This window comes from Phascolarctos cinereus, unplaced genomic scaffold (assembly GCF_003287225.1).
Source record: "Phascolarctos cinereus isolate Bilbo 61053 unplaced genomic scaffold, phaCin_HiC Scaffold_5;HRSCAF=322, whole genome shotgun sequence".
Classification (NCBI taxonomy): domain Eukaryota; kingdom Metazoa; phylum Chordata; class Mammalia; order Diprotodontia; family Phascolarctidae; genus Phascolarctos; species Phascolarctos cinereus.
Window position 1 is genome coordinate 356,761,713 of NW_027555958.1, and position 19,202 is coordinate 356,780,914.

The window sequence follows — 19,202 nt, forward strand, 5'->3', positions numbered from 1 at the left end:
GGCTCCTCCCGGCCGCTCCGAGGAGGCGGGGCCGACTCAACCTAACACGGGAGGCGGGGCCTACGAGGGGCGGCTCCTCCAGTGCCGCAAGTTTGGCTGTGGCGGCAAATGGGCTTGGGCGGCTCCGGAGCTGGCGGCGGAGGCTACTGAGGCTCGTCCTCGGAGCCCAGTGGATGCCGCGGCGCGAACCCGGGACCATGGCTCCCTAGAGCTCTCGGGCACGGGCGGGGGGGGCGGACTGGACCGGACATGTCGGAGGTGACCCGGAGCCTCGTGCAGCGCTGGGGCGCCAGCTTCAGGAGGGGTGCCGACTTCGACTCGTGGGGGCAGCTGGTGGAGGCGATAGACGAGTACCAGATGTGAGTGACTGACCCCGGGAGCTGGGCCCGGCGCGGCCTCCTCCCTCGCCCATCCTCCTTTCCCCCCCAAATCCGGGCGCGGCCCCCGGGGCGGGTTGGAGGCCCTCTGTAGATGTCCGAGCTTTTCCCAGGGGGCCGCCTTGGCCCTTCCTTGAACGGGCCGGGACCGTTCAACAAGTAGGCGAGCCCGCCCCGCCCTTCTCTCGGGGTAGCTGCCCACGAGCCTCGGCGGGTCACCCCTCCCAACTTGCACCCTCCGCCTGTCTGTCTGCCTCCTTCCTTCCTTCCTCTGCCCTTGCAGGTGGCTGCCCCTGCTAGAGAAAACTTCTCGGCGGCGCATCCCGCTGGAGGTTCCCCGCCCACGTCCCGGAGCCTGGATGCCCGCTTCGTGCGGGGCACAATCCTTGATCTGAAGAAAAAAAAAATTTTTAATTTTGAAAAGGAGGTGGTCTCGAGCTTGGCTGGGAAGCGTTTTGCCAGCAATCGGGGTGTCCCCGTGGGTCCCCTTTCCCCCCTTCTTATCTCTTCCCGGAGGAGCGCGTTTTCCCAGTACACCTCGCTGCGGTTTCAGTTTCCGAAACTGTTATTTGCTAGGCATCGAGTTCCACATCCCCACACCCTTTCTCTGTTCCTTTGGGTGGAGTCAGCTCGGGATTCGAGGAGGATTGAACGCAAAAATGCGAATTCTACTCAGCGTCTGACCAACAGCTAGCTCCCTCTCTCCTTCCTTCTCCCCTCATTTGTGGATGAGTTAGAACGTAAGCTTCATGTGAGTAGTAGGAATTGTTTGGTCCTTCTTCCTATTTGTATCCTCAGCTGTAGCCATCCCAATACTATGCCGAGGCCAAGTAGACACTTGATAAATGCTTGTTGATGAAGGGTAAAAGATAGCTTCAGGGTACAGGTGGGTACCAGCTTCCTGAACACCCCTACCCTGTTTACTTCTTTCTGGTTTTCCATGAAAGCTTCAGAGATACTTTAAAAATTACTGATAACATCTGTTTGACCTTCATTTCCGAATATATTTCTTACCTATCCCGACTCATTCATCCATCTCTTTAGTAACAGATAATTTTTTTAAAGAAATCCAACAAAACTGACCAACACATGAATCCAGTCTTACACTATATGCAATATTGCACATCTCTGCAAAGAAGAGAGAGAAATACACTTTCTCAGATGAGGTGGGGTGCTTGGTCACTGAAATTACACAGCTCTCACAGTCTCTTTTTGTTCTCTTCATTTATATTGTTGTGTATTTTGTTTTCTTGGTTCTACTTCCCCTGTATCCATTTTTAAAAAATGATTCTTCAGGGATATCAGGCAGTAATACACTAACAAACGATTAGAACCCTTTCTAATTCAGTTGTGATGTTTATATTTCAGTACTTTAGTGACTATATCAGAATGACCTGCCCTTCTTAGTGGAAAGACCTTATGCACAAGTTTTAACTTCAGTTTTACTTAGGAGAGCTGTGGTAGGCATAGTTCACAGCCAGGCCATGTTTACTTATTTGAAACCTTTTACCAAGTTGGTGGAATTATTATTATTGTAATTAGAATTATAGTACAGTTCTGGAATAGCCTTTTGAAGAAAACTGCACATCACCATGAGAAACTATAGTAGGTCCTTCTTTAGTAGAATGATCAGTGTTGTGTGGAATTAAAACAGGATGCTATGTTTGCCAGCTCTTGCTTCATTACTACTTGGGTGTTGATTCAATAAAGAAAGTCATCTTTTGTGGGCTAGAAGAATGTTAAATAGTATGTGTGAATGAAATATTTTTTCCTAAGTATCTACTGGAGTAGATTGGGACTTAATGAATGACAGTATGGCATGGATAGAGAGAGGCTGTTTCTTTTGCTGGATCATCCTTTATATCCTACCTCCCTAAATGTGCCTGTATCTCAAGTCTCTTCCGTCTGGACTCTCTTCTTATCTCTCTCTACATTTTCTACTGGTGGACTCACTTAGCTCTCCTGTGTTCAATTTTCTCTACATGGATGATTCCCAGATGTATATATCTAGCCCTAGTCTTTTTTTTTTGCTTTCCATTCTCCATCACCAAATGCCTCTTGGACATTTCAATCTGGATGTCTTTTAAGTATCTCAGATTCAATATGTCTGAAACATAATTAATCATCTTTCATCTCCAAATACACCCTTTTTCCAGACTTTTCTATTTTTGTTGAGAGCATCACCATTCTTCTAGTATCCCAAGTTATCAACCTCGGAGTCGCCCTCAATTCCTCACTTTTCCTCATCCCACATATCCAGTTGCCTGGTCTTGTTCATTTACTTTTATGCTATCTGTAATATCCATACCGTTCTACTCATATGGCCCTCATTCAAGTCCTCATTGATTCTCTCATCTGTGCTGTTAGAATAATCTCCTAATTGTTCCTCCTATCTTGAGTGATCACCTTCTATCTCAGTTCATCCTCTACAAAGCTGTCATTGGGATTTTCTTAAAGAATAGATGTGACCATGCTTTGTAAACTCCACTGGCTTCCTATTTCCTACAAGATCGTACAAACTTATTACAGACTCCTCTGGCGTTTAAAGCCCTTCACTATTGGCCCCAACCTAGGCCTAATGTACATTACTTCTTTTAAAATACTGGACATCACAGTGCTTGGCACATATTATTGAATTGTTCCTCACAGTATTCCAGCTCCTGTCATCTCAGGTCATTTGTCCATTATGCCTAGAACATACTTCTTCCTCATTCCCACCACTTAGAAACCCTGGTTTCCTTTGAAGCTCAACTCAAGTATCACCTCCCCTACATGAGGCCTTTCCTGGTATCTCCAGCTGCTAAAGTTCCCTTCACCTAAATTACCTTATAATTTGTTTAATTGGCATAAATATAAATTATAATTTGTAATAGGTTAAAAACCATCTAAATGCTAGACACTCTGCTAAATGATAGGGATAAAAAATGGGCTAAAATGGACCCTGTTCTCAAGTAGTTCCCATTCTAATGAGTGAGACCACAAATAGATAACTAGATATACACAGAATAAATGGGAAGTAGTCTCAGAAGGGAAGGCCCTAAGACCTGGGGGAACCAGGAGAGGCTTCCTGCAGAAGGTAGGATTTGAGCTGACTTTTATGTAGACAGGTTGCCTCCCCTGATAGAATGTAAGCTCTTTTTCATCTTTGTATTCCCAGCATAGTGACTGGCACATAGAAGTTTAACAAATGTCGCTTGAGTGAATGAAATGATAATAAATCTACAAATATTTGATAGACCTTTCTGTAGAAAAAGGAATAGTAAATTCTGAATGAAGTGAGTAAATTAAATTATTCCATTCATCTCCAGAGTAATCAGTTTGGCACTTTTTGCACTTAATTTGATTTTGTAGGGATGTGGTCTTCTAAGCACTTAGGCTGAGGATTCAAACATACTCCTTTGTTTTCTGTGTTTAAACTAAATGTCATCTACCCCAAAATCCAAAGCTGCCTTTCATTGGTATTCCAGAACAAAATGACCAGATCTGGAACAGAAAGACCTGAGTTTAAATCCTGCCACTGAAACTTATTCCCTGTATGAGTTGGGGCTAGCTACAAGCTCTCTGGGCCTGTCTTACTTTTCTATAAAATAATAGTTGGATAAGAACAGAGATCTTAAGAGTGTGTGTGTGTGTATGTGTATGTATGTATGTGTGTGTGTGTGTGTGTGTGTGTGTATAATAGACCCCTATGGTAGTCTAGTGAAGCCTATGGCCCTTTCTCATAGTACTATTTTTAAATAATTGAAGGAAATGCTAAATTTCAGAAGTTAATGAAAATAAAGGTATTATTTTTTCCCATCAAAGTCTGTAGAATCCCTGAAATGTATACATGCATCTTTTTGAGGTTCATGGACCCCAGGTTAAGAATCCCTTGGACTAGGTGTCTGAAATTAAACAGCTTTTAGCACTCAGATTCACTCAATAGCAATTGAAGATTTTTTTTTATCTTAATAGGAGAGGAAAATTGACTATACAAACCATGTATCCAGATTAGAGTTTTGAGTATTTCAGCGTGATCCAGAGAAGTGTGATGTGATGTATTTTTAAAAATTTTTTTTGGGGGGGGGCAACTAAGTGGCACAGTGGATAGAGCACCGGACCTGGACTCAGGATAACCTGAGTTCAGATCCAGCGTCAGACACATAACACTCACTAGCTGTGGGACTCTGGGCAGGTCACTTCACCCCACTTGCCTCACCCCCCCAAAAAAAAATCTTTTGGTTTCTGATGCTCTCCTATAGAAAGGGAAATTCCTTGGCTTCAGATACCCATGCTAGGACTTTAATTGGAATTTTCCTTTAAATCAGATAAATAATGGAGACTTGTCTATTTCAAGTTCAAATAAAAACATGGTGAGAGTGAATTAAATTTTTGTAAGCATTCAGACTCTCTACAAAATGAAATCAAGAATTGAGAAAATTATCAAATAGACAGATATTGAGACAAAAATGTTACTTTGGTTATGTTGTATAACTTGAATTCTCATCACTTGAATGTATAGATAGTCTCACACTGCTGATTGTTAGTTTAGTTAAATCTTCCTTTTTCTATTTGAATTTTTATTGAAATAATCATTTCCCTATGTATCCATCTCTTCCCACACCCCACTCCCAGACATCCCAGAGATGACAAAGGAGAGCATTCCAGGAATGGGGGCCAGGGAGAAAGTAGTTGGAGTTGGGAAATGGAGTAACTTATTTGAGAAACAGCTAGGAGAGAAGTGCTACTCAAGTGCAGAGTATGTTATTAAAAAGGAAGTAGGGTAAGAAGGTAGGTGTAAGAAGACTGGAAACGTGGGGAGGGGTCAGTGCTTTGAACAACAAAGAAAGGATTTTGATCCTAGAAGTGATATTGAGTTACTCAGTTCTGAGAAGACCAGTGTTACGGTCAGACCTGCACTTGAAGAAGATCATTTTTGATTGGTGGATAGACTAGAGTTCAGGTGTGAAGTGATGAGGGCCTACTCCAGGGTGGTGACAGTGTCAGAAGAGAGAACGGGACATATGTGAGACGTGTGTAAAATTAACAGGTCTTGGCATCGGTTTGGATATGGGAGTTGAGAGGTAGTGAGAACTTGAAGTGTCATCTGGGTTATGAGCCTGGGTGACTAAGAGGATGATGGTACCCTTGAGATTAATAAGGAAGTTTGGAAGGGGGGGAGGTGTTAGGGGGGAAAACAAAAGAGTTCAGCTTTGGACATGTTGAATTTAGGATGTCTACTGAACATCCAGTTTGAGATGTCTGAAAGGCATTATGGAAATTTGAGACTGGAGGTCAGCAGAGAAGTTAGGACAGGATAGGTAGATTTAAGATTTAAGTCATAGAGACGATCTTTGAATCCACAGAAGCTGATAACATTGCCAAATGAAATAAAGTGAAATAAAACAAAGAAAATAAAGTATGATGAAAAATTTTACTTAAAAGTAAAATTATGATATGTTTGTGTCAATTAATGTGCCTGGCCCTTCTGTTATTTATGATTAGTTGGTGCTATATCTAAGACCTACATAGATTGAATATAGTCAATAAAGATTCTCTATATTTAGTATAATGAACTTTATGCCTAATTTTCAACCTTTTGTGGCTTAGGAAAAGATATATAAATCCCATCTTACAACATTCCCAACAAGTAGATCTGAGATATACCTTTAATTCAGATTCTTATTAAAAATGTCATTTCAGAATACCCTTCCCATTTCTTGGCTGTCAAAAAAATTTAGACTAGTGACACAGTCTTTATGATACTCCTTGTTTACAAGTACCTACATACCTTAGTACTATATTTAGGTGATGGTGGTATCCTAAAATTTTCATGGGCAATTGAAGTCTGGTTTATTTTCCAGGGGAGTTTATGAACGTATGTTACATTTTCTGTAGTTGAAGCTGGTAGCTATTGGATGCCTATGCCCAGTAGTGACCAGAAATAGAAGAGTAACACTGTAAGTTAACTTAAGACTAATAAAGGGTGTGAAAATAGCAGTGACTTTACTGGTGATATCTTCTTTTATTGTCACTTAAATGTGAACTACTAAAATATTGTGATAAGTGCTGTATTATCATGGGATCTCAGTAATGTTGGTTGAGATCGGACCTAGGTTAAGTTAGTAAATTTGTATCTTATAAGTATGAAGAAATCCTAGGTGGCAGAGTGGAGAGAGTGCTGGACTTGGAGTCAGGAAGTCCCAAATTACAGTGCTATCTCAGACACTTTCCAGCTCTGTGACCTTGGGCAAGTCACTGAACCACCCTTTGAACCTCACTTTCCTCTTCTGTAAAATGAGAACAGTAGCTCCCACCTCACAGGCTATTGTTGGGCCCAAGTGAGATAATATGTGTAAAGGACTTTGCAGTTCTATAAAGTTCTACATAAATTATAAATGATATTAGCTATTATTATTCCACCTAATTTTGTAATGCTTTGTCAGCTCTTATTTCTCAAGGTTTGATTTGTATCACATTGTTTCACTTAAAATATCTTCTGAGTACAAAAGAAGAGTAGTACTGAAACTTTTTTTCTCTTGTAGATTAGCAAGACATCTTCAGAAAGAAGCTCAGGCTCAACACAATTCAGAATTCACAGAAGAGCAAAAGGTAGTATTTAAAAACCCTCTTAAGTATAGAAGAACTCACATGAAGTAATGGTATTTAAAACAACAAAATTAAATGTTGTGCTTTTGAGTAAAAATGATGCTCATATTTTCTCTTTCGGACTGTGAACTATTAAGAGTAATTTAGACAAGAAGTGATTCCTTTAATGTTCTGTACATTTTAGCACTTATGAATATATACTAACTACAGACAGATCAAATGTAATGAATATTTGGTGGAGGGCATCTGTGCTTTGGAGGCAGAAATAAAGGACTGAATGAATCACTTGCTACTATCTTTTCTTTTCACTATAAATTGGCTAAAGTAAAAGCAGTGTGATATAGTAGAAAAACAACGCTGGATTGGAGCCTAAAATCTGGGTTCCAGTTCTGACTTAGACACCTAAATATCTGTTTTACTTTGGGAAAGTCATTTCATTTCTAAATCTCAGTTTCCTCATTTATAAAGTAAGGAGGGTTGTACTGTTTCATCTGAACTTAAGCACTCTGAGTAATTGCTTTTCACCTTAATATTTTTTTAACTACCAGCTTTCCTCAGTCATCTCACATGGTTGCATGCGCAAATTCAGGTTGGGTTGGGGAGGATTATTAGTCATCTGCTCATTCTCCTAAAACTAAGTGATAGTAAGTGTAGTAAGTTCACTGCCCTGGAAATTTCATATGTCTTTTTAATGTATCAAGAAGGGGAGATATTCCAGAGATTTTTAGACTCAGGATTAGGGCTGGTAGGAATCTAAGGGATCATTATTCCAATTCTCTCCTTGATGCATTTATCTCATCTTAAAACTTCCCCAGCAAGTGCTCATCTGTTCTCTTTTTGAACACATTCAATGACAGGAAATCACAAGGTGATCCATTCCAAATTTGGGCATCTCTGATTATTCTTCCTCCCTGTAATTCCCACACTGGGGAAAGATGAGGAAGAGCCTTGTATTTTATTCCTGTTATTTAAGGATATCTTGCTTTATATTTACCTTGGATTCATAGAATTTTCACACTCAACCTTGCTTATCGCTGTAGTAACAATGATTCAATAATCAGTGAACAGTAATTTATCTAATAACATTGACCTGCCTAGTAAGCTTCAGAAAAAGTACACTACAAGTACTGATTATATTTTATTAAAATTCTTATGTGAGCATTTATTTGTTCATGTTTGAATTTGTATTTCTAAGTAGTTGTAAAAAACTTATTTCATTAAAAAATTATTTTATTTTATCTGTGCTTATTTGACTTGTATGTGAGAGTTTGGGAAATAATTATTTAGTCCACTAAGATTGAAGACTTCTGAATAAGAGATTAGTTGCATTATACAACATGGCTTAAGCATATTTGCCATTTAAAGTGACTTATCATGTAATTGATTTGCTCATATGAAAAAAATCGCATTTTCCCAATTTTTAACGACAGGTTTTAGCAGTATAGTAGAGTGAAAAAGAGAACTGAATTTAGGGTCAAAGTAAATGTACTTGGGCAGAAATCCTGCTCATTACCTCTGTGGGCTGTTGCAGATAAGTGTCCTTATCTATAAAATGGGAAAAGAGGTTGAACCTACATGACCTCTACCAGTTCTATGTAGAATTCTAGTTCTAAATCTATGCACATACGATCTGTTAACATCATTTTTGTCTATAACGTCAGCACAGTTGTATAAATGGAAATTTAAGGAAAAATGGTCTGATTTTCTTACGCATGAGAAAAAATTGCTAGTCTTTTATTTGTCTTTTTAACAAAACAAAGCTTACCACAAAATTATGGTTTTCAATTTTACGGTGGGTAACTACTAAAAATTTAAAGTTGAATTCGTACTAAATTGCATAGTTTAAACTGATTCATAATGTGGCAGCCTTGCTTTTAGAAAACTTTCAGAAGGTGCAGTTGATTAACTGTTCTGTGCATTAAGTAAATTGTTGTTCTATTTTTAAATAACTCTTCCAAAGATACACATTATATCTTTGATATATATAAATACTAAAGTAGAGAGATTTCATAAACCCATAATTTGAAAATTAAGGTTGCTAACTTTTCTTTGAAGTTATTTTCTAATTTTTTTTGTAAATGGTTTGTTGCAAAGTTATTGATAACTTTTTTCAACTGTTTTATTGATGCCTTTTAAAAATATCATTCTTTCATACCAGTTTTATTGAGGACTTTTTAAAACATCACTCTGATATATCCTCTTTTATGCATAATAAGGAAACATAGTTAAGTAAAACAAGCCAATAAATTGGCAGTATCTGACAGTACAGTGTACCTTACTGTGTACCTATCATCAGCCGCCTCCCAAGATGCAGATACTGTATATTCCACATTTAGTACTCTGCAGTTGATTGGTCTCTGCATTGATCGAAGTTCTGATGTCTTTCAGTATTGTTTTCCTTTATGATGTTGTGGTGATTGTGTAAATTGTACTTTTAGTTCTGCTTACTTTGCTGTACATTACATTATACAAGTCTGGCCAAGTTTCTTAAAATACTTCCAATTTATTATTTTTTAATTGTACCATAATATTATATTACATTCCTATATTACATTGTTTGCCCATTCCTAATTTGCTAGGCGCTCACTTTTTTTCTAGTTTTTTTTTTCTATCACAAAAAATTGTACAAATATTAAATATATGTTTTTATATGTGACACCTTTTTCTCTGTCTTTGATCTCATCAAGGCATAAACACAGAAGTAGTATTGCTGGGTTACAGATAGGATATGTATAGTTCAGTGACTTTCTAGTATAACTCCAAACTGTTTGTCACAGTGGTTGGAACAACTAATATCTAACATATATTATTCTGCATTAGTATATTGGTCTTTCACAATCCCTCCACTGTTGGTCAGTTTCATTTATTGTCATCTTTGCTAATATGATAAACGTGAAGTGAAACTTTAGAGTTTTGAAAAATTTTACGTTTCTCTCGTTGGTGGTTTGGAGCATATGGCATTGATAGTTTGTATTTCTTATTTTGAAAACTGCCTGTTCATGTCCTTTGACTATTTATCAGTGGGGAATGGCCCTTTTTTCTTATATAGTTGATTCAGTTCCCCATATAACTTACATTTCAGGCTTCTATCAGAGGTTTTTGTTGCAGTTGGTTTTTTTTTTTAAAGTAGCTTCTGTCTCTTTAACCACTATACTCTGACCTCCTTCCACCTCCTACCAGAACTTAGATTCTGCCCATGGGAAACTGGATTTTGATTGTGAGCTTTTAGCTTATTTGCTTGGAACCAGGCTACCATATCACTTCCTGGCCATTGCCAAACCATGTCCTCTTATGCTTTTCAACTCAACTCCCCTTAGGTGTTATTGCTTTCCATATTGGAATATAAGTTCCTTTACCGTAGGGACTGTCTTGCTTGTTTTTTTGTATACCCAGGGCCTAGGATGCAGTGAAGTACTTAGTGTTTTTCTTCCTTCATTCTGTTATTACTTCTGTCCTTTGTCATTTAGGAATTATCTCCTTTTTCATTTTTGTGAGCAATACTTCCTTCCATTTGCAATTTTTAAAAAATGATTTAACCTTTTATATTTAGATCATATCCATTTGGAGCTTACTGTGCTGTATTTTGTAAGATGTTATTCAAAGACTAATTTTTGCCAAACTGCTTTCCTGTAGTTCTTGTTAAAATAGGAAGTCCTTGCCCTAGTAGGTTGTGTTCTCTTGTTTATGGAACAATAGGCTACTACTGTGTTTGATTGGTTTTAGGTCTTTCTTATCTAGTATGTTCTAAGAATCAAATTCTCTATTTTTTTAGACACTACAAAATATTTTGATCAGTACTGGTTTATAATATAGTTTGAGATATAGTAATATTAGATTCCTTTCAGGCCTACATTTTTCCATTATTTCCTGTGTGATTTCTTTCTCTTTTTTTTTTGTTCCTCAAAATGACTTTCATTGTTATTATGTCTAGTTCTAAAAGGTAACCCCTTGTTCTTTTTAATGATATGGCATTAAATCTGTTCATTTATTTCAGTGGAATCATTTTATTATGTTGGCATAGCCCAACCATGAAAGATCTTCTATTAATTAAGTCTTTATTTCTATAAAGGGTGTTTTGTAGTTGTTGTAATTCGTATAAGTCCTGAGTGTTTGGGGAGGTTATTAATAGCTAATTTGCATTCTGCACAGATAATTTTTTATGAATAGCTTTTAGTAGTAGATATTTGAAGAAGTGGGAGCACAGGGCAAAATATTTTAAAATCAATTTTGGAGGTTGTAGTAAACAACTGCACTTGCCTTTTCAAATTTGAAATACTTCAGTATTTTCAGTCTTTTAAGATTAAGTCCTACAACTTTATATTGTATGATTTTTACATTATTTTTTACATTCACACTAATTTTATTGCAATACTACTTTGTTAGTTATAGAGTGTTTTTTTATAAGGTGTCACCATGACCAGCAAATTTAGCTAGGCATGAATGTCAGTAGAGGATAGCCCTGTAACTTGTATCAGCAGGCCAGACTTTTGCTGAATTGTGATATTAACTTCACCAAGTGCTTGTGGGTACATAACGGAGGAGATAAAATCTCTAAGTGCTTAAAATGTAATGGTTTTTGTTTTTTTCTCATCTTCTTCCACTTAGTAGTTGAATGGCCATGTCTTATTGTTTCAGCTTGACTAATTTAATTTTATTTAATCATTATGAGCTAGAAAGACTAGTCCTTTTGTCTTTTTTTGTCAAGTTTTACCTGAAGCAAACAGAGACCTAGAATTCCAGAGTTCATCAAGAGAATAGAGGGAAGGGCCAACCTTTTTTAAAGATCCATTTTTAAAAATTTTTAGTAGTACTGAGTTCCTCTATAAGTACTGTCATGCGATAATTTCATTTTTCTTTTATTGGATGTTTTAATATCAGGTTTTCCAAATGATTATTTTTTATTTTCACTTTACTCTGTGGTAACTTAGTTGATAAATATGTTCTTTTTGACATATGTATTTATATAATTTGCATTATCAGTGTCCTTGAAGACATTACTCTATATGAGATTTCCTGAAGTGAGACCTCTTGTAGGATAATGAATACAGGAGTTAGAATTTTTAGTTCATTGCACATTGTTTTTAAGGTTTAGAAGAGAACAATTTCTGTTTCAATCAGAAATTTGTTAGACAATACTTTTAACTTATTCCAGTGGAGAGCTATACGTTTCAGGAATAGATGTCATTAAATGTTATACAGAATTGGTAGGTTATAAAATGAAGTGGTATATAAGCAGAACTTCTGAAAAGTGAACACCTTTAGTGGTGGGGTTTTTTTTGTTTGTTTGCTTTAAGACTAGAGTCTCCCTATATTACCTAAGCTGAAAATTCAACAGTCACTCATGGGCCCAGTTCTGGAAATTTTGACTTGCTTTGGTTTTCTGGCCTGGGCTAGTTTGCCCCTCCTTAGGCAGCCTGGTGGTTCTCTACTTCCAGGGCTTGCCATATTATTGTTAGACTCAGTGCAGTACTAAATGAATATTATTAGTTCAACTACAGCTCAGAATTCCCAGGCTTAAACAGTCCAGCCTCAGCCTTCCCTAGCAGCAGGGATTATAAGCAAATGTCGCCATACCTGGGTGGTTTTTACTTTCTATTAGCATACATTCCCTCAAACTTGGTCTGACATTGAATATTCATTTCTTGGTACGTTTATTCGTTGTACATTTATTGCTTCTCTGACAAAGTGTCCCACTTTTCAAGAGAGTCACCTTGGGAGAGCTGACTCTGTGTGATCCCTTGTGAGAATGGCCAGTGTTCCTCAGGCAGAAGGTAGGAATTGACTTCTTGTCAGGCTGTTACCTGGGCAGATTAAGAATTGTAGTCTGGAAAGGAATTTAATAGCAGATAACCTAATGGTAAACCCATAGAAAATTATATTTTTTGACACTTGCTCATGCATATGTCTATTTTGAGATGCAGAAATGGTCTATAACAGTATTGGTTGTGAGTAAATTAATTGGGTAGAAAAATTGAAACATCCAGGATTTTCACATACTACACACCTTGCTTCTTGCTGAATTCTTCAACAAAATAGGTATGTAAACAAATAGTGAGGAGTGCGTATGTGTAAATGGACACAAGTTGGAAAATCAGTATGGGAAAGTTTGTCTTTATCTTGATGATATTTTGATCTTTTAATTTCTTTAAGTTTCTTCTGTGTTTTTGTTTTTGTTATCCTCCATCAGCTCCCCTGGGCTCATTTATTATCTCTGTGCAGATGATTGCCAGATCTATTACCTTAAGCTCTCTCTTGAACTCCAGTCTCAAAGCAAGTCGGTAAGCATTTATTAATCACCTGCTATGTGCCAGACACTGTGCTAAGCACTGGGGACACAAAGAAAAGCAAAAGACAGTCCTTGTTCTCAGAGAGCTTGAAGTCTAATGGGGAAGACAACATGCAAACAGTTATGTAGAGACAAGCAGCAGGCAGAATAAACTGGAATTCATCTTAAGAGAGAAGGCACTGACATTAAGGGGGAGACGCTTTTGGTAGCAGGTGAGATTTTAACTAGGACCTAAAGGAAGTAAGGGAAGTCTGGAATGGAGTACATCCATTGAAAATGAAAAAGTCCAGAGAAATGTCCTGTTTGAAGAACAACAAATAGGCCAATGTCACTAGATTGCAGAGGACCTGGAAGTAAGGTATAAGAAGACTGGGAAGGGAAGGGGCCAGGCTGTTAAGACAGGATTTTCTATTTGATTCTGGAGATAATAAGAAACTGTTGGGGTTTATTGAATAAGGGAGTGACATGATCAGACCTACACTTTAGGAAGATAACTGACAGCTGAGTAGAGGATGGATTGGTGTGAGGAGAGACTTGACAAAGAGACCAATTAAAAGACTACTGCAGTAGTTGTGAGGTGATGGGGTCTTGCACCAGGGTGGTGGTGGTGTCAGAGAAGAAAAAGTGGCTTATCTAAGAGGTGTTCCAATCAACAGGACTTGGCAACAGGTTACGTGGGGAGAAGTGGGGAGCAGAGGGTGAGAAATTGAGGATGACACTGAGGATGTGGACTTGGGTGACTGGAAGGATGGTATTGTCCTCAACACTAGTAGGAAAATTTTGAAGGAGGTCGGAAAGATTTGGAGGGGAAGTTAATGAGTTCAGTTTTAGACATGTTGAAATTAAGATGTCTATGGGACATCCAGTTTGAGCTGTCCAGTAGGTGACTAGTGACACAAGACTGGAGTCCAAGAGAAAGGGTGGGCCTGGATAAGTGTATTTGAGAAACATCTATATGAGATGAAAATTGAATCTATGGGATCTGGTAACGTGGAGAAAAGAAAAGGGCCAAGGACAGAGTGTTGGAGGAGGTTCACACACATAGCAGGCATGTAGTAGATGAAGATAAGCAAAGGAGACAGAGGAGGTCAGAGATGTAGAAGGAGAACCAGGAAAGAGTAGTGTTATGAAAACCTAGAGAGAAGAGAATTTTGAGGGAAAGAGGGTGATCAACAGTGTCAAAGGCTGTAGAAGATCAAGAAGAATGAAGATTGAGAAAAGGTTATTAGATTTGGCTATTAAAATGTTATTGATAACTTTGGAGAGAGCAATTTCAGTTGAGTGATGAGATTAGAAGCCTGACTTCAGGGAGTTCGTAAGAGAGTGAGAAGGGAAGTAGAGCCACCAGGTATTAGATGGCTTTCTCAAATTTAACCACAAAAGGAAAAAAAGCTATAGGATGATAGCTAATACGGATATATGGATTGTTGGATCAAGTGACTAATTTTTGGTTTTTTTGCTTTTTGGTGAGGCAATCGGGGTTAAGTGACTTGCCCAAGGTCACACAGCTAGTAAGTGTTACGTGTCCGAGGCTGGATTTGAACTCAGGTCCTTCTGACTCCAAGGCCAGAAGTCTATTCACTATGCCACCTAGCTGCCCCTCAAGTGAGGATTTTTGAGAATGGGAGAAAAGTGGATGTGTTTGTAGACATTAAGGAAGCAGCCAGTAGATAGGGAGAGATTAAAGATTAGTGGAGAGGTAGACATGATAGCTAGAAGGCAGCTCTGTAGCACTGTGGATAGGTTACTGGGCCTAGAGTCAGGAAGACCTGAGTTCATATCTAGCCTCCGACACTTACTAGCTGTGTGACCTTGGCTAAGTCACTTAACCTCCTTTTGCCTTAATCCACTGGAGAAGGAAATGACTAACCACTCCAATATCTTTGCTGAGGAAACTCCATGGATAGTATTGGCGTGCTGGTCCATGGGATCATGAAGAGGCAAACATGACTAAACAGTACGGAATGATAGAGGGGGCAACTTGCTAGAACAGTAGAAGATGAAATGCAGTCACTTGTGAATACAGAGGAGTTTGCCTTGGCAAGAGGGGCCACCTCTTCAAATGAGAGGGGCAAAGGAGGAGATAGTGGCAGGAAACGTCTGAGTATTGTCAGATGACAAGAGGGTGACAGGAGCACTCTGCAAGTGGCATCATTTTTTTCCAGTGAAGTGTGAGGCTAGGTTCCCAGCTGGGGGTGGGGTGGGGAGCCATGAGAGATTTGAGGGAGGTAAAAAGATTTGGGAAAGGCAGAGATGAGTGTGAAAATTAATTGATTAGGGAGTTGTAAAAGTATTGTCTTGCCACAGTGTGGACCCAGCTGAGATTATGTAACATAAATTTGTAGTGAATATAGTCAGTTTAGTCTCATGCTTTTCTCCAGCTTTGTTCAGCAGCACTTGAGAACAGGTGAAGACAGGGAATAGTCGGAGGAATCCAAGGTTGAGGCTTGGAAGGGTGAGGTCAGTGATAGGATAAGGAAGCAAGACACTTGAGAAGAGTTGAACTTACTCATCAAGGGGTCTAAGTGGAGGAATGAGAACTCACAGAGCAGACAGAACAGGGTTAGGGGTTGTAGGGAAGAGAGGGAGAGGTGGAATGGTAACAGATTATGATCAGATAGAAGAATTTCATAGTTCGTGAACCGTGAAATGTGGAACACTTGTGGTGATGGCAAGATTAAGGGTATCACCGATAAACTGCAGACCTCCCTGTCTTTTCCCTCAAACTCACCACTCTCCCAACCTTCCCTTTTACTGTTGAGCTCTCCACAACCTGGTCCCATTCCTACCTTTCCATTCTTTTTATACTTTAATCTTTTCTTTATATTCTATGATCTAGCAGTCCTGTCCTTCTTGCTGTTCCTTGCACACACACTTCATCTCCTCATGCCTTTTTTTTTTAATATTACGTAGCTTGCTTCAGTATCCTTTGACCTTCCCCTCTTCCTCCCAGAGAGCCATTCCATATAACAAAGAGATTATTTAAATATTAAAAAAAAGGAAAAAAGAAGCAAAGCTGATCAATACTTTTTCTTACCCCCTTCTACTCTCCAGATAGCTTATGTGACTTTTGACAAATCACTTTTTATCCAAGCCTTAATTTTGTTATTGGTATGAAAAAGGGGTTAGTCTAAATAATTTCTAAGGTCCCTTTTTGAGTCCTATATTCTACAAATAGTTTGGTGTTATTTGATTTTCCCTTTCAGTTAGGTGACCTACTAATCATCTTAGAATTCAGTAGTTTTATTATTCTAACACATTTTGAGTTTAGTAGCCAAAAAATTGCTGCCAAAAGCTTTAGTTTGATTGGATTCCCTGGTTTGTGTAACATTTTTTCTCGTGTAAGTTTCATGGGCCATGATGCTTAGACAATTTTCATTGTTTTGTGTCAGATTTGGTGGTAATGAGCATTCCAGCAATATTGTCTGCTTGCTTTACAATCCTTCTGACCAGACTTCTTTAGGTGGCTGGCCATATGTATGAATGGCAAACTGAAGACTGAGTCAGACTCTGTTACCTTGGCAGCTTTGGTTTTAAAAACTTGATTTCCTCCAGAAAGCAACTATAGTATATTTTAATGACACTGATTGAAATTTTTAATAGGTACCTCCATGTTCTCTCCTTTCACTTCTTAACCCCTTACATTCTGGTTTATAACCTCATCATTCTACTGAAGCTGCTTTCTCCAAAATTACCGATTACCTCTTAATTGCCAAATCCAGTGGTCTTTCTCAGTCCACATTCTTCTTGACCCTTTTATAGCCTTTGATGCGATTGATCACCTACTTCTCCTTGATACTCTTCTCTCTGGGTTTTTGGGGTATCACTTTATCATGTTTGTCCTCTTACCTATTAGACAGTTCCTTCCCAGTATCCTTTACGTTGAATTCTAATGAGGGTCACATCTTTTAACCATAGGTGTTCCACACAGCTCTGTCCTGGACCCTTTTTTCTTCTCCCTCTGTAGTACTTTGCTTGGTTATCTCATCAGGTCCCATAAATTTAATTACTCTCGCTGTGCATGATTCTCAGGTTTATCTAGCCCTAACTTCTTAGCTGACCCCTAGTCTTACATCTCTGCCTGCCTTTCAAACATCTTGAACTGGATGTTCAGTAGACATTTTAAACTCAACATGACCAAAACTGAATTCAGTATCTTTCTCCCTAAACCCCTTTCTGCCACACAGTTTCCCTATTATTGTGGAGAGCAATACCAAGCCTCCCAGGCCCTCACTCAGGCTTGCAAACATAGTTGTTATCTTGGACTCCTCACTATCTCTAAACCTTCTTCCTTCCCTGATATCCAGTCTGTTGCCAAGTGGTCTGTCAGTTTCACCTTTGTAACATCTCTCAAACATATCCCCTACTCTTCTTTGACACTGCTACCACTCTAGTGGCGGCCCTCATCCCCTCAAACTTAGACTAGTGCAGTAGCCTGTTGCTGGGTCTGCCTGCCTCGAGTGTCTCTTCACTTCATTCCATTCTCCAGCCACCAAAGTGATTTTTCTAAAGCACAGGTCCAGCCATTTCATCACCTTACTTAATGAACTCTAATGGTTTCCTATCACTTCCAGGACCAAAAACAAAGTGCTCTGTTTGGCATTCAAAGCCCTTCATAACCTACCATGTACTCAACCATTCCAGTCTTCTTATACCTTATTCCTCTTCTTAGAGCGTACTCTTCAGTTCATTCAAATTGGCTTCCTGCTTGTTGAACAAACAAGACCCTCCATCTCCCAGCTCTAGGCATTTTCTCTGGCCTGGAATGCTCTCCTCTATCTCTGCCTCCTGGCTTCCTTTAAGTCCCAGCTAAAATCCATCTTCTACAGGAAGCCTTTCCCCAACGCCTTTTAAATCTAGTGCTTTTCCTCTGAATTATTTCTTGTCTGTCCTGTATATAGCTCCTTGTTTCCCCCTTTAGATTATAAGCTCCTTGAGGGCAGGGGACTGTCTTTTTACCTCTTTTTGTAACCCCAGCACTTAGCCTATTATCTGGCATGTAGTAGATTTTTTTTTGGTGAGGCAATTGGGGTTAAGTGACTTGCCCAAGGTCACACAGCTAGTACATGTCAAGTGTTTGGTCTGAGGCCGGATTTGAACTCAGGTCCTCCTGACTTCAGGGCTGGTGCTCTATCCACTGCACCACCTAGCTGTCCCTAAAACCATCTTTTTTTTTTTTTTTTGGCTAGGCAGTGGGGTTAAGTGACTTGCCCAGGGTCACACAGCTAGTACATGTCAAGTGTTATGAGTCTGAGGCCGGATTTGAACTCAGGTCTCCCTGAATCCAGGGCCAGTGCTCTATCCACTGTGCCACCTATCTGCCCTGTAGTATATTCTTAATAAATGTTCATTGACGTTTTCTTATACCAGGTTTTCTTTGGGTAGGTGGAGTGTATGGTTCTAATTTTTTTTAAACCTTATTCTGGAATACTTTTTAAAAAAATTATTTAGTATTTTATTTTTCCCCAGTTACATATGAAAACAATTTTTAGCATTTGTTTTTAAAACTTTTGAGTTCCAAATTCTCTCCCTCCCTTCCCACACCCCAAACCCTCCACTGAGAAGGCAAGCAATTAGATATAGGTTATATATGTGTAGTGATGCAAAACATTTCTACATTAGTCATGTTGTGAAAGAAAACAGACCAAAAAAATCTCAAGAAAAATAAAGTAAAAAAAGTATGCTTCAATCTGTATTTAGACACCATCAGTTATTTCTCTGGGGATGGATAGCATTTTTCATTATGAGTCCTTTGAAGTTGTCTTGGATCATTGTATTGCTCAGAATAGCTAAGTTGTTCACAGAATTGCTGTTACTTTGTACACAGTACAATTCACTTTGCATCAGCTCATGTAAGCCTTTCCAGGTGATCCTGAGAGCACCTTGCTCATCATTTCTTATAGCACAATAATATTACATCATAATATCACATACCACACTTTGTTCAGCCA

At 38.8% G+C, this 19,202-nt stretch overlaps 1 protein-coding gene across 3 annotated transcripts in view; it reads left to right on the forward strand.

Annotated features, from left to right (window-relative positions):
- The first annotated feature begins 12 nt into the window (after positions 1-12).
- Positions 13-19,202, forward strand: part of AIDA (axin interactor, dorsalization associated) — a 55,483-nt gene continuing 36,293 nt past the window's right edge. For 2 of the 3 annotated variants that reach the window (XR_002323610.2, XM_020982216.2), the window contains exons 1-2: positions 143-359; positions 6,902-6,968. Coding sequence is in view for 2 of the 3 variants with exons in the window: in XM_020982216.2 (XP_020837875.1) it covers positions 250-359; positions 6,902-6,968 (177 nt within the window). In the remaining variant the exon portion in view is untranslated. Of the gene's footprint in view, positions 360-6,901; positions 6,969-19,202 lie in introns of all 3 variants that reach the window. The other variant, XM_020982217.2, reaches the window with a different exon arrangement.